Genomic DNA, 16,559 nt, shown 5'->3' on the forward strand with positions numbered 1-16,559 from the left:
CAACGCAAGACTGAGTCTTGTCGAGGCCCTATGCTCGTAGTGAGCAAGAAAAAAGAAGACTGCAGGACGGTACTTATCGAATAAGATATAATCATGAAATTTAAGCAAAAAACGAAACTATGATAAGATTTATAAAATCTCAGAGGATAAGATGGCTTGGACACGTGTTTAGAATGCCCAAGGGGAGAACAACTCGAAAGGTAGCTGAATTGCGCCCTGTTGGAGGCCGAAGAAGAGGACGCCCCAGAAAGGAATGGTTCGAATACGTTGAAGATGACCTTGCAAAACTGAACGTGCGACGGTGGATAGAAGTAGCCTTATATAGAGACGGGTGGTGAAAGGTTGTGAATGAAGCAATGGTTCACCAAGGACTGTTATGCTAAGAAGAAGAAGAATAATCAACTTTATACACTCTTATTTTTCTATCGAAATAAACTACCAAGAATAAATTTTATACACTCTTATTTTTCTATCGAAATAAACTACCTTTTTTTTTACGCCCAAAGTTAAGCAACAAAAGGCGGCAAATGATCTCAACAAATTGTATATGCGTCGGTATAACAATAGCAATGAAAACATGCCCAACTGACGCATTAGGTGTGCACCTATACATACCACCGCCTTCCATCTTAATTGAAAAATAACCACGTTTGCGCGCCTTCAGACTAAAAGGCCACTCCGACCTAAAAAGTGGAGATGTGAGAGGACATTTAAAGATTTTAGCAGACTTCCGACACACTCCTATTCTTCACAGGGTGGATACATTATCTCCCAAACCCATTCTCTCTCAAGAACTCATAAATGAAGGCGCGGCCTGGACAAATAATTTTATCACCTTCCAAGCCGGATCCCAGTTATGGTATACTGATGGATCGAAATTAGAAGATCGATTCCCATGGGTCTCTATCCAACTATTTTCCAATCAAAATACATGCATGAGATATATATTTGTGAGGAAATGTCCTCCATTTACATACTTTCAGATAGTCAGGTGGCTTTAAAAGCCCTTCTATCTACTAAAATCCGCTCAAAAATGGTACATGACTGCCTGAACCTTCTTAATATGCCAGGGAACTTCAACACATTATTACCTAGTTGGTGTCCTGGACACGAAGGACAGAATGGAAATGAAATAGCTGACCATCTAGCAAAAAAGGCGAGCATGCCCCAAATTGGTCCTCAACCTTAACACTGGCGAAACTCTATCGGTCAAGTGAAACAATTCCTAACGTCGGGGCAGAAGAATTTCTGATAAGCTACTTTCACTGAGCAGAGTAGATTTAAAGCTTTTAACTTGTTACTTCACAGGCCACTGTAGCATGAGATAACACTTAAACAAAATTGGCCTCTTTGAGACCATCATCTGCCGATTCTATCATATGAAATGGACACTGAAAAGTCAGAACACATTCTATGTAAATGTCCTGCACTAGGCAGAAACCGGCTACAGCACCTTGGTGGTACTGCCGTGCCTCTTTTTAAACAATGGAATAAGAAACCACAGAATGAGCGAAAATTTTTAAAAATCTTTAAGATATACTACAAGGTAGCTCAGCAGGCTTTGCACAATAGATGTATTTTGGTCGCAGAGCGCAGTAGCCTAATAACAATAATAATATGTAATAATAATAAAGATAATTCATAATCCCTTTTAAATGTTGACCGCAACTGCGTCGTAATTCGGCCATCTGTAAACACCAATTTCGAATGAATCGCTGGAGGACTTCGGTCGGCTGAGCGTGCGATGAATACTTTTCACAGAGCGTCGATTTTCGTAATATAGCTGCACGATTTGTAAACGTTGTTGAGGCATAAGTCTTTTCATGATGAAATACCAAGAAATATTGGAAAAAAATATAGTACAACCTTCTCCTATGCCTGTTACTAGATCCTATTAATTTCCTTCAGATCCAGTTTCTCGAGCAAAAGCTGAATTTAACACTTAACAAAGTGCCACAAAATTAATCAACCAATTTTGTTTTTGAATAACTTTCTACTGTTTACTTCACAAGTGTCAAAACTTGATTGGCACCATTTCTAAAAATTATAAATCCTCCGATACGGTGATTAATTTTGCGCCACCTTGTATTCCTAAGCTATTCGTTAGTATGTTTTCTCTACCCCATGAAGCAAAAATTAAATGCAATGCAATAAGACTAATTTTCACCCCATGTCGCCCATTTTGAGCTACTTAATAAATCCGTTTTGTCCTACTGGGAAAAGCTACTTTTTATTTCAGACCAAATTCTAAAAAAAAAGTACTCAGATGCATAGAAATTAAAACTTTTGCTTTAGCTTAGCTTAGCAGCCGATACTTTTTTGTTGTGCCACAAAATTTGGGCAAAAGAGGGTGTTAAATTGGTTCATGTCGCAAAAGACAAAATGAAAACAAAATATTGGGTAAAATCGTGCGGCACTTCATCGAAACCAGGCTAAAAAATTTACGGGCATTACTTTTCGGCAACAGATTTCGAGATCGGGCGCCAGATGGGAAGAGGGCGGAGTTGCCTAGTGATGCACTTCCGATGCCTCTTGAAATTTTGCAATGCTGGAATGTGCCCGAGATGGAACAACTTTCGTTTGATGCTTCTACGCAAACAGATTAAATCATTTTTATATTTTAAAAGTGTAGTTTTTTTAACGAATTTTGATTTAGATTACGTACTCAAAAAAAAAAAACAATTCATTGGGCTCGGGACGGTATGGCACTTGGATATTGCCTGTGTCATGTGTACGTACATAGAGAGAATGGGAAAAATATCTTTTTTGTGGGAAACTTATAATTGTTAAGATACAGGTCGTCCAAGCTTTGAGGAAACGTGCCGAAAGTTGAGGAAATTATTAAAATAGAAGGGCAATCAGATGCATTGTCAATATATATGTGACAAATCCGAAGGAATCGTTAAGTCAAAAACACAATTAAAATTGCGAAATACTGCTAGTGTTTTTCAGGCATAATTCTTCGCGAACCCGCAGGCATGAGAAAGCTTAGGGAACGTGGGTGTGAGGGATATACTAACATTTTTTATGATAGTGAAGCGGATCCAAATTAGTCAACTCCTGTAAGGAGGAAACCAAATCTCATGGGTGTGCAGGTAACATTTCTCTGATCGGGGTTCCAGGACATAGGAGCATAGAGGGAAATGAAATTGCTGATGAGCTTGCCAGGAAGGGGACTGAATTGGTCTCCTAGCCGGTCATCAGCCTACCGCTGACTATTGTTAAAGTTGGATTACACAACTTATTTCTCACGAAAGCGCAGAAAAAATGGAGCTCCATGCGCTATTTCGAAAATCCTTTGGCTTCTGTACAATAGACGAACGTTTCAGAAAATTCTGGGGACTCTACTCCATTCAATTTCCAAACTCAGAGCTGTGTTTACCGGTCAATCGGCAGACGTACAGAAAGGTTTGTTGACCATTTAATCCCCTTTGCAGAAGTAGGGACTTTTCAAAAAAGGATACTGTGTCCGCGTTAGGGTTTAAGGTCACTGAGAGCTCCTTTCTTCGACAGCCTAGAGCAGTGCACCAGCCTAAATTCCATCAATCTTCTCCATTACATCCATACATTATATATATATTTAATTGGCGCGTACACCCTTTTTGGGTGTTTGGCCGAGCTCCTCCTCATATTTGTGGTGTGCGTCTTGATGTTGTTCCACAAATGGAAGGACCTACAGTTTCAAGCCGACTCCGAACGGCAGCTATTTTTATGAGGAGCTTTTTTCATGGCAGAAATACACTCGGAGATTTGCCATTTCCTGCCGAGGGGCGACCGCTATTAGAAAAATGTTTTTCTTAATTTTGGTGTTTCACCGAGATTCGAACCGACGTTCTCTCTGTGAATTCCGAATGGTATTTTATTCCTCTATACTCATATATTTCTCGAACTTAAATTCTTCACAATAATATTCGCCTCTTAACTAAATCTCAGTAAAAAATTACATGCAAGCCTTCACGCAAATATTTTAAATGAAAAACTGCACTATGTTTCACAGTCCGCAGTTTTATTTCTCTCCTGCTTACAAGCCAGTAAACAGAAATCAAGTAAGCACTAAAGCTGATAAGGAGAACCAACAAACGTGTGATGTAGCTGATACTGGCGAAAGGAAAGAGAAAATAGGAGGCTACTAAATGGCAATGAAAATAGGAAAGTGGAAAATAAAAAACGTGATAAAAGTGTGGCAACAGGAAAAAAGTAGTGTAAAGTTAGTGAAAAATCGGCACAGAAAAAAACCTATTATATCGAAAGCTCTCGCCTCTAACTAATATCCTTGTGAAAAAAAAAAAATATTTAAAACTACAGCAAAATCAAAAGAGCAAAACCAATAATGCAGAAAAATAAAATAGAGGATTCCACAATAATACCACCCTGAGTGCCACGCAGTAGCAGAACAAAAAAAGGATCCATATGCCGCGAACAACAACTACTGTAGCAACTAAAAGCGCTGCTGATGCCACTCTCGGAACTGGATTTACCAACAGATGCCAACAGCAAATATGAAATCAAAGCTTTTTCTACAATACAAAGAAGAAAAAAAGTACTCGCACCATAGCAAAAGTAAAGAAGGAGCAAAAAGCGGTGTATCCGGCCACGCACGTTGCTTGCAGCGTCAATTGCCGGCCAGTGGATTCGGCCGGCTAACCAGTGGACATAGAACGGTTGCATGGGATGGGAGCACTTTTGAGTAGTTGGTTGTAAAATTCACCGCACAAGCTGTTGATTCTTGCGGAACCATAAAAATCCCGCAAAAAATAAAGAAATAAAAATTGCATGCTAAGGCAGTGAAAGCACGACCAAAGATAGAAAAAATTACAGAAAATAAAGCGGGAAAAAATCACCTTACTGAATGTGGAGTGCTGGTCTATGCTGGTACATGCCGCACATGCCGCTGCGCAGCGCACGCTGCCGTACGCATACAAAATATGCAGCTCGTGGTACGCGCCGATAATCCATTGTGGGAAGTAGTGGCTACGTGGTGCAGGCAACATGCAACACTGCAACAGCGAGTATGAAATGCGGAGATTTTCGGTGGGGAGAGCTCCCTGCACTGTACCATCCACTTTTTTTTACACATTTTTTGTTTTTACTGAGTAGCAGTTTCTACTGGCGGCGATAGCGGTGCCACCGTTGGAGGAGCATGAAGTGCGTGAGCTGAGTGCAAAAGGATGCCTCACACGTGAATGTGTGTGCCTGTTGCCGCTAATGTATTTGCACTTGTATGTGCATGTATACACTTGTGTGTGTGTGTGTGTGTGCGAATTTATGCTGCACTTTGTATTCCTGTTGCTGCTGCGCGTGGATTAAAGGATATGTTGCCACGTTATTTGGTCGTTACAGCAGCTACACGTCACGTTGTTGCTCTCGGTTTTAAATCGTTTTCCCTTTACATTGGCTGCTTAATATTCTTCCTTTTGTTGCCTTTGGCTATTTTCTCACACTTCGCGAACACTAGTTTGTAATTTGGCTGAGTGCATGCGAGTTTTTCTTGATTCTAAAGCAGCGAGAAAGATTAATTTGCCACGCGTTGGGGCGAGAATTTAATTAGAGGAAAATGACGGAAGAGAAGATTTTACTAGAAGTGAATAATATTTTAGGAAAAAAATTGTAAATATTTAACGAAAGAAAATATTTATACCCATTGCTAAGACTTATGAGCGTTTTTTTTATTTTCCATATTAGTGGAAGAAAAAAATTAACTGATTCGTTTTGTATTACTTTATTCGCTGAGTATTCCTGAAATGCGAGAAAATAAACAAGCAATTAATCCTAACATCTCGAGTGTCTGGCTTAGCCGACACGAGCAGGAAAATGGTCTAACTGATCTTCAGACCCTTCCTTTCGCAGTACTTTATTTCGAAGAGCCTATAATAATTTTGTATAGAATGTAAATAAATAACAGAAGGTAACTAAATTAGGCGACTCAAGAAGATCAAAGCCGCTGCCCCCCGAGCTTTCAAAGGAGACGGTGAAGAGCGGACAAATCGCATGCATCAGCTCTATTGCTAGATATGGCCGGATGAGAGCATGCCAAGCGACTGAAACCTGAGTGCGCCTTGTCCGATACATAAGAAGCGTGATTCTGCAATCTGCGCAAACTACCGCGGGATAAGCTTGTTTAACATCGCATATATAGTCCTGTCGAGCGTATTCCGTGAGATAATGGAGCCGATCATCAACAAACTGATTGGGCGGTAGACAAATCAGTGCGGCTTCAGAACTGGTAAGCCTCCCATAGACCAGATTTTAACAATACGCTAAGTCGTGGAGAACACCCACCAAAAACAAGTCGACACACACCATCTCTTCGACACACATCACCTCTCACAGATAGAAATCTCCTCTATCCCGCTATGCCTGAGTTTCGTATCAAAGCAAAACTAGTACGGCTGTGTAAGATGACGTCGAGCGCTACCACAAACCTCTCCAAGCCGTTTGATACTAAACTAGATTTTAGACGAGGTGATTCTCCATCTTGTGACTTTTTCAACCCCTTGAAATTGAAATTTGAAAAGGTCGAGCCAAGGAGCACCAGGAGATTTGGTGACTCCTGAAATACTCAGGCTAAAAAGCCCATTGTATTTAACCGCTTACTGGAAAAAATCTTGCGCGCAATTGAGCTACAAACAACAGCGCTATATGCTCGGTAAACTCCAGTTTAAAGAGAAATTCCAGCAATGTGGTTCTTGCGGCGAATGAGAGTGAAACAAAGTAACTGCTGTCAACACACAAGAAGTCTTCGCGTCTTTGACAATAAGTCAGTGTTGACAACCAACAATTTGAAGCTATGAAATACTTTGTCTATTTAGGGACCACCATCAACAACAAAAATGACGTCAGCCTGGAGGTCAAACGGGCTCAGTAAGCAAGTGGAAATAAAGCTCTTTCTTGAAGTACCAAACTGACAGTCTACGAAGCGCTCATCATTTCCGTGCTGCTATGTGGCACAGAAGCAACAGCAGAAGAGAAATTTTTGAAAGCCTTCGAGCGAAAAATTCTCTGCATTATTAAACCGGTTTCTATCAACCTATACCGAACTGTACGACTTATAATATGCAAATTTAACTCATTTTTAAGCTTATTTGATCGCAACAAAGGTTTAAGTTTACTATATTTCATGAGTTTTTTTGTTTTCTCTTTTAAGGATTTTACATTTCCTTCCTCAAGGTTCAGCTTTTGGTCAGTTAAGAATACCATTAAAAAAATTTGTTTTTAACATTTCAAAATTCACTATGATTTATCGTTTTCCCTTATGCGTGATATTTAGAAGATTTGTTTCGAGGTAGATTAGATTTGTGGGGGGTTGGACAAGCACTCAGTTAAGAAGACCATTGTACTACACCCGGATAGGTTGCAGTGGAAGGAATAGAGAGACTGGATAGATACAGTATAGATGGTAATACTGAAAAATCTGATTTGAGGTCACTCTTCCGCAAATCTTTTGGATTCATTGATGCATCTTAAGAGATCCGGAAGAAGAAGAGTATGAACGTTATTCATGCTCCGAACATCGCACCCCAACAGTCTAAGTCTGATTCAAGAGAACACCGGACACCTACAGAGAAAGTGCTCTGCAGTGTCGTCATTTTCACGACGAGACACGCATATTGGAACGCCGATGATTTCCATGGTAGCCATATGCTGACCACAGGCGTTGTGCCCTGTGATTACACCCACCAATACTCTCACGCCCTTCCTACTTAGTTTCAGGAGAAAGGTCGCTAGTATGATTCTTTCAAAAAGCACTACTTTGCAGGAGCCCAATTCAGAAACAAATGTCTTCAATGGGTAGATCTCATGAAGTCGCTAAACCATAATTGAACCGATGCAGAATTGACCCCTAGCAATGGTTCAGGATCCAGTGGTGTTCCTGCAGAGCACTCATTAGCCAGCTTATCAGCCAACTCGTTCCTGTAATACGGCAGTGTCTAGGCACCCAAATAAGTCAAACTTTGTTTTGTTTTGCAACCCTGTTCAGTTTTGTCTTACATTCACCGACAAATCTTGAAGTGCAGCGTGGGTTAGCTAGGGCATCAGTGCAACTTGACTGTCACTACAAATTCCAATACTACTACCAAGCCACTTTTTCTCATTTAGCCAGTATGCTACATTTAAGATGGCATAGACATCCAGATCCGCTACCATTGCTGGTTTTGGATCCGTAGGTGTTAAAAGTGTGCTGAAAGCCCGTTAATAGGTTCTGTGGACTTAACTATTCATTTCTATCCGGGATCAAAATGCCATTATTACATACCGAGGCCAACGTAAGGCACTCGATTGTCTGCTGACATCGAGAACAGTGTACACCGCTCCAACAACTGGTGGCAAATCTGGCAGTGGCCAGTAGTTTCTTCGTTTTCTGTCTCCGTTTCACTTAGATCTGTACGTCGCGTTCATTGCTTCCTTCCGAATTTGAAGATCTAGGGGTTGCAAGTTCAGGATAGCATTAATGTGGCACTGTGATACCTGTAATACCCAAGCACACACCTATACGTAGTCTGGTTAGGGGTTTTACTTTAGAATTACCCATAGTAGCCTTCCACCAGACTACGGAGGCGTATGTAATAATAGTCTAATCAGGGTGATGTACAACCAGTCTTTGACCTCATGTCTTGCCAAAGGTTCTCTTACACTGCCAGAAGACTTTTAGTGTTCGAGAGACTTTCTGCTCGACGTGCATCTTCCAGGTCATCTTACAAGTATTTCACCTAAGAAGACAGTTGCAGTGTTACTCCTTTCAAGGTGGTTAGTAACAAACCTTCCGTATTGCGTTTCCTAGGTACTTTTTATAGGATTCACCGAAAGTCCCGCGGTAATTGGCACAGATTGCCAAATCACCCTTCCTATGGATTGAACAGAGCACTCTTAAGCCCCAATCGGCAGGCAGGGTTTTATACGACCATATTTTGAATAGGAGCTGATGCATGCTCCTCCTCATTAACATGTGTGAATAGCTCAGCCAGTAATCCGTCGGCGATATGGCTTTTCTCATCTCGTCATGGTCGGGTAGCGGAACGGCAGCCCCGTTGTCAATGATTGGGGCATCGGGTACTTCACATTCTCTGTGACATGTGCAGCTATCACTGTTTAACAGGTTTGAGAAGTGTTCCCTCCATAATTTAAGATTGCTCGGGATGTCAGTAACCAGATCGCCGTCTTTGTTTTTACAGGAAAACGCCCCGGTCTTAAAACCTTCTGTAAGACGCCAAACTTTCTGGTAGAATTTTCTGGCGTTTTTCTTGTTGCCCAGCGTCTCGAGCTCCTCGCACTTACGTATATCAGCCTCACGTTTCTTCATTATTATCAGAATACATCTCTCTTATTTTCTCAGCTCCCGGTAGCGATGCCACATGACTCTCGTTGCACACGATCGCAGCGTCTCCCTAAAGCAGCATCCTTTCTTTTCATTTCTCGTCGTATCTATTGTTCTTTCAGGCTCGCCAAAATCCATTTTTTTCTTCTGCGACAGTACGCAAGCAATGAGAAATGTTGCTCTATTGCTCCTGCATGCCGGATTGTTGGGCAGTACTCTCTGAGAGCAGGAGTGAGAGTCGAGTGACGAATCTTCTGGCTGTCTGTAGGAAATCTTTGCAGTGCGTTAAATAACATTTATTTTTTTCTTATTTATTTTAATAAATTTTTACAAAAATTCGAACGAAAACCATAAATATCCAACATTCAAACTTTGTGGAAATTTCTGCAATTTTTTTCAATAATTTTTTCATCAAAATTTTAAAGATTTTAATCAGAATTTTTAGAAAGGTTTCGAGTAAGGCGATTCATTAAAGGTGGTGGTACTAGACCAACAACAATGTTTTGTACGTGTGAATGAATTCACCTCATTGTGTTACTGCTCATACTGTCCTGACATCCATATGGACACGGCGACAGAAAAAAAAAATCAAATCGGCTGATTTACCGATGCCACCTTCAATAGACTTGGTTTCGAGTAAGCAGTTTTATAGCCGTTGTTGTTGACAATTTTTTGTTTTTTTTTTGTTTTTCTGGCGGTCTTGCGCTCTATGTAATGAATGTTCGGCCGCCGTAGCCGAATGGGTTGGTTCGGAATTAACAGAGAGAACGTTCGTTCGAATCTCGGTGAAACACCAAAAATTAAGAAAAACATTTTTCTAATAGCGTTCGCCCCTCGGCAGGCAATGGCAAACCTCCGAGTATATTTCTGCCTTGAAAAAGCTCCTCATAAAAATATCTGCAATTCGGAGTCGGCTTGAAACTGTAGGTCCCTCCATTTGTGGAACAACATCAAGACACACACCACAAATTGGAGGAGGAGCTCGGCCAAACACCCAAAAAGGGTGTACGCGCCAATTATATATATACATATATATATATAGTGAATGTTCGAGAATTTTTTATTTTCTATTTCTAAGAAATAGAAACTGAACCTCTTTTAAGGAGTATTATAGTAAAATCCATTTTGGATTACACGCATATCTACATATATGTTAACTACCTATAGAAAAATTAGCTAATTAATTTTTTTATCGCTTCCTTTCATTTTAGTTATGGTCCTAGTTACGATTTGGCTGCAAGACGCAAGAACGCTACGCGCGAGTCTACAGCTACTCTCAAAGCCTGGCTGAACGAGCATAAAAAGAATCCATACCCCACCAAAGGTGAGAAGATAATGCTGGCCATCATTACGAAGATGACGCTGACACAGGTTTCCACGTGGTTCGCGAACGCACGCCGACGTTTAAAGAAAGAGAATAAAATGACTTGGGAACCAAAGAATCGCACGGACGATGATGACGATGCGATGGTGTCCGATGAAGAGAAGGAAAAGGATGAAATGGAGAGTGAAAAGGCAGCACAGAGCCTGCACGGTGGCGGTATGGGTGCAGGACAGCGAAAAGGTGAGAACAAATTGTTTCTGAATGACATTTGTGAATTAAAAATGAGCGCACAACAAATGGAAATTTTTTAGGTTTACAAATAGAAATAGAAACAGAGTAGTTATAGATTGAAAAGTCTCTTTATATACTAACTAGTAAATCACATGTGTACGTTGTTCTGTCGTTAAGACTATTCATATACGAAAGCATAGGGAGCAGCAACACAATGACAAAACTGGATATGGAAATCAGAGGGCATAAATTTAACATTTTTGTTTTGCCTGCTTATTTATCCATTTGGTGAAGTGTGTCCTACAGAAAACCGAAATTTTTTTCAAAACATATTTTTTTTTTAATTTAAGAGTAACAGGAAGTCCTTCATAAACTTGGTTAATGCAGGGTAATAGTAAATATTTTAGAGCTTTACTTCAAAAAAAAAAAAAAAAAAAAAAAAAAACAAAAAAAACTATACTCGAAACGGTTGAGTCATATTCGATTTGTTGTAGTTTGAAAACTAGTTTTATTATTCATACAAAGCTTTCAGTAAGCTAACTCTACCTTTTCCCTTTTCCTTAACCTATAACCCCTTCAGAACTTGAAAAGGATGACGATGATCTGCAGGACGATGAATCTAAGCCATTAGGTTCACATCCCAACGATCTGCGTAACACAGCTCTCGGTTATCCTGGTGCTGGTGTTAGCGGAGCTGCCGGTGGCGGCTACCACGGCTCCAGTGGCACCTCAAATCATTCACATAGCTACCATCCCTATCATCACCAACATCCCGCTTACTACCAGCATCAGCAGGCGCTATTGGCTGCTAGTGGCTATCCGACTACTGGCATGCCAGGCAATAACAGTAGCAGTAACATCAGCAATAATAATAACAACAACATCAACAACATTAACAAACATGACGTAAGCGATTCAAAAAACCAGCTGAGCCGGGACTGTGGCGTGCCGATTCCAGCAACCAAGCCCAAAATCTGGAGTTTGGCCGACACAGTCGCCTGCAAGACCCCACCGCCAGCACAGACAGCAGCATACATGGGCCAGGCGCAACAACACCAGCAACATTCATTGCAACAGGGGCAGTCGAACATGAACAACAGAGGTATGGGCAGTCATATGGGTTTGCCTCAACAGCAGCAGCAGCAACAACAAACACAACAACAGCAGATGCAGCAACCATCACCGCTGAACGCCCCACCATCAGCAGCACATATGATGATGAGCAACTACAGCGGCGGCGCCACAGCCTACTCGCGGGCGCCGCCTACCACAGCTTACGGGGGTTTTCTAGGGGCTACAATGCAGCAGCTGCATACTACGAACAATATCCCATACAACAACAGCAACAACTCCACTCACCCCCAGCACCGCAACAGCAACATCAACATCAACAACAACAGCAACAACAGCGGTTCGGCCATAACCAGTACCACCCCTACCAGCACGCGTATTACGGTAAATACTACGGCTCAACAAGTGGCTTCGGCAACAGCACCACCCCTCCCACCGCCCTCGCACATGCGTCCGAACAACAGCAACAGCAACACCAACGCACCACACCATCCGTACGGAGCGGCTCAGCGGGGGATGGGGTTTCCAGAAGCCCAACCCGATACTCCACCCCAAACTCCGCCGAATATGAAGCTGCAGAGCGTGGCGGCGAATCTATTGCTTACCGCTTCCCAAATCCCTACGATCGCTACTTGTCGCAGTAATAGCAACGGCGGTGGCTATGGAGCGGCTAGTGGCATGCACAGTTTCGCAATGAACTATTCAACGCGTTACGATGAGTATTCACCACGCGATGAGAGTTCGAGTGGCTCCAGTAGTTGCAGCTCGACGGACTCTCCACGTCTACAGTCGAATGATTCGCCCTACAAAGGGTCGTTTAAGAGGTCAGTGGATTTTTAGAGAAGCAATTTAAAATAGTTTTTTCTTTAGGATTTAGCTGTGAAATAACGCTGCATTTTATATTTTTTCATTTTTTATTAGCCAACAAATCGCTGGGTATGTGTCGCCTGTTTAAATTGTTTGGCATAATTTATTTAATCTCAGCAATCGTCAATGAGCTGAGTAGGCAGGTATGTGAGAATTTTTATTTGCTAATTAGGTTTTGAAAAACTTAAATTTACAATGTCAATAGAAGATTTGCTTGTTGCGCAGCAGTTATTAATTATTCCAACTTATTCATTACTTTTTGCAGGCGTCATTACTTCAAACAACTGGGACTTTGTGCAAATATTTCTAAATTTAAATTGCAAGAAATAAGAATTCAAAAATGTAATAGTAATCTTCAAATAATAAACCGAACAGATTGTTGGACATTACGTTTAATTAGTCATAAGTGCGAAATTAGCTAAGCTCACGGGCCCATTAACCATTTAAAATTATTTGAAAAAAAAAAAAATCCTTATATTAATAAATTTTGAAGTACATAAGCACTAAGTAAAATTTTTGACTGTGATAAACTACTAACTTCGTGTTAGCTTACTTTTTGAGTGTAATCTCGTACTAGTACACACAAGTACACACACACATGTGCAAATATACATACAAATACCTACATGCATACAATACATAAAAATATTTAATACCTACCAATTTAACTTAATTTAATATTTAATATATAATAATAAAATCCACTGATGGTAAGAAAATGTACAAATTATGGTTTTATTTTAAGGGAATAGTTGAAGCGTAAGTATATAATTTTATATTCATTATTTCTTCTTCTGCTGCTCCTTGTAATCATTTGATCATAAACTCAATTCATTAACTGGAAATTAATTCCAGTTCCGCGTGGCTTAAACGAAGTCGACAAACTAAAAAAAATCAATCTAACCTACTGCTCTCAGATTTTTAATGAAAAAATGCCGAAATCTGACGCAGTAGAGACATTACGAAGGTGAGATAAGACTAGCGAGCGAAATACATTCTGGCAAACGCAAAATAATTATTTAATCATGAAAATTTATTTTGTCGCCTTCAAAATACCAGGTATGTACCTATGAAATGAGACTTTTCTCTTCAATTTCAAACGTTTATTAACAAAAAATGGTTACAAATTTAATCTTCAATATAATGGCCATCGCTAGCCACACATTTTTCCTATCTCTCAGCCAATTTGTGGATGCCGCGCCAAAAAAATTGGCCGTCTTTGGCCGCAAACCAATCATTGAGCCATTTTTTGGCTTCTTCGTGTGAATTGAAGCGCTGCTCGGAAAGTGCGTGGTCCATCGATGCAAACAAATGATAATCGGAAGGCGCCAAGTCTGGTGAGTAAGCCGCATGCACCAGCGGTTCACAATCGTACGTCTCCATCAATTCCCGGGTCACTCCTGTTCGATGTGGCGGTGCATTGTCACATTGTCAGTTCATGCGGCACCCATCTTCCGACCCTTAAAATCATGCCCATGTCTTTCAAACGTTTGGAAATGGTTTTTTTGTGTTACTCCCAACTGCTCTGCCATCATTTGTTGCATTTGACCATCATCTTCATCTAACAATGCTTGCAATTCGGCGTCCTCAAACTTTTTCGGTGGCCGGCCACGGTCCTCGTTCCCCACGCTAAAATCACCACTTCGGAATTTTTCAAACCACCTGAAGCACTGTGCTCTACTTAGAGCATGTCCACTAGGGCGGGTCGATTTAAAAATCGCTCATTGCTTTGTGAAAATCGTATTCTAGGGATCAAAATAAGAAACTTTGCCGAAGGAAACATACCTCTAAAACGAATTCTGATGTCCCCCAATTTGGGTCGAACGAAAAATCCCACTTTGACCCATTTGGAGTGCTCCAATCGAGTCCAAAGGTATGACCGACCCCCACTAACTTTGGACGGCCGATCCACCCAAGCCAGTGGCACCCCCTGGAACTCCCTTGGGGGGTTCCCCATACAATCATTTCAAAATATCACCATTTTTGGCCTTTACATGAGAAAAGAAACTAAAAAGTTTGACCCAAATTGGGGGACATCAGAATTCGTTTTAGAGGAATGGTTCCTTCGGCAAAGTTTCTTATTTTGATCCCTAGAATATGATTTTCCCCACAAATCGACCCGGCCTAATGTCCACTTTAAGCTTCTATAAGCATTTGATGAGCTTGAGAAGCGTTTTTCTGCAATCGATAACAGAAAATCAACGACGTCCGCAAATCGTATTTTGAAGGCACGAAATTCGACATTTTTACGAGCGACAAACAACGTAACAAACAATGCACTGAATATTGTTGACAGACGAAAATAACAAGACATTTGGGAAGGTTTAAAAATACTCTTAGCGACATCTATGGAGGCTATTAAAAGCAGTACACATATGCCAAAGATTGGTCCAGTCATCAAAGCACCTTTTAAACGCGTCTGAAGAGATCTACTTCAGCTCCTTCAGTGAATTCTCCTTAATAACCTCTATCGACGCAAAGCGGCATCCACGTAGTGGCAATGTAAGTTTTAGGAAAAGAAAATGGTCACGTGGAGCTAAATCCGGTGAATACGGTGGTTGTTCTATGATATTTGTCGAGTTTTTGGTAAAAAAAAAGGTCACAATATAAGCCTTGTGAGACGGTGCGTTATAATGCTGCAAAATCCATGAGTTTTCTTTCCACAAATTAGGCCGTTTCCTACGCACATTCTCTCTCAAACGTCGCATAACTTCCAAATAATATTCTTTATTTACCGCGGAACCATTTGGAACGAACTCCGAGTGCACAACACCATGATAATCAAGGAAAACAAGTAGCAGGTTTTTCACTTTTGACCGCCTTTGACGAGGTTTTTTGGGGTTTGGCTCATGTGGATAACGCCATTTAGCCGCCTGTTCAGTGGTTTGCATGCCAAACTCATACACCCACGTCTCATCACCAGCTATGGTGCGCTGGATAAACGATGGGACCGAATTCACTTGCTCAAGTATGTCCTCAGCCACCTTCTTCTATAAGCTTTTTGAAAGAAATTCACCTCTCTTGGAACGAGACAAACCGTCACGCGTTTCATGCTCAATTGATGGTGTAAAATATTGCGAATTGATTCGTGAGACACGCTAAGGTCTCGAGCTACCTCCCTGAAACTTAAATGATGGTTTCCCAGCACCATTTCCTTGACTTTGTCGACGTTTTCATCCGTTGAAGACGTTAATGGGCGACCAGATCGGGGAAAATCTTCCACGACTACTCGGCCGTCTGCAAAAGCCTTATACCACTCGTAGACCCGTGCGTTTTATTAAGCGCACTCGCCATAGGATTTCTGCAACATTTTCAACGATTCGGCAGACGAAATTCCGTTCAAAACACCAAATTTAAGACAAATTCCTTGTTCGATATTTTTATCCATAGTGAAAATCTCAGATCACACCTGCGGTTGACTGATTTAATTAAATGCCAAAAACAAGTTTATTTTCAGATCACGCTCAAACTCTGCGACACTATAGAGGACAGTTGTACCAACATTCTAGCAAAAAAATTTAGACATTTTAAATGCACAATTCCTGATGTTTTTTTCACAGAATGTATTTATTGTGAGCGCCATATGAACCTAAGTTTGCTGAGCGCCAGTGCTGCTCCATTCGCCAGTGTCATCGCAAGTAACAGGTAAGGGTTCACTTCCTCGTTCGGAGATCCGTTTACGGTGAGTTTGGCAGCGTAATGCGCCATTACTATTGCAGCCTTGACTTTTGCGATATTTGGTTTTAATCCCAC

At 41.0% G+C, this 16,559-nt stretch overlaps 1 protein-coding gene across 1 annotated transcript in view; it reads left to right on the forward strand.

Moving 5' to 3' along the window:
• Positions 1-13,454, forward strand: part of LOC129242899 (homeobox protein araucan) — a 74,860-nt gene extending 61,406 nt beyond the window's left edge. Inside the window, 6 exon segments of the mRNA XM_054879815.1 lie at positions 10,525-10,877; positions 11,449-12,212; positions 12,215-12,436; positions 12,438-12,763; positions 12,861-12,949; positions 13,072-13,454. Coding sequence (XP_054735790.1) covers positions 10,525-10,877; positions 11,449-12,212; positions 12,215-12,436; positions 12,438-12,763; positions 12,861-12,894 — 1,699 coding nt within the window. The 3' untranslated portion in view covers positions 12,895-12,949; positions 13,072-13,454.
• Positions 13,455-16,559: the final 3,105 nt, after the last annotated feature.

This window comes from Anastrepha obliqua, chromosome 3 (genome assembly GCF_027943255.1).
Source record: "Anastrepha obliqua isolate idAnaObli1 chromosome 3, idAnaObli1_1.0, whole genome shotgun sequence".
Classification (NCBI taxonomy): domain Eukaryota; kingdom Metazoa; phylum Arthropoda; class Insecta; order Diptera; family Tephritidae; genus Anastrepha; species Anastrepha obliqua.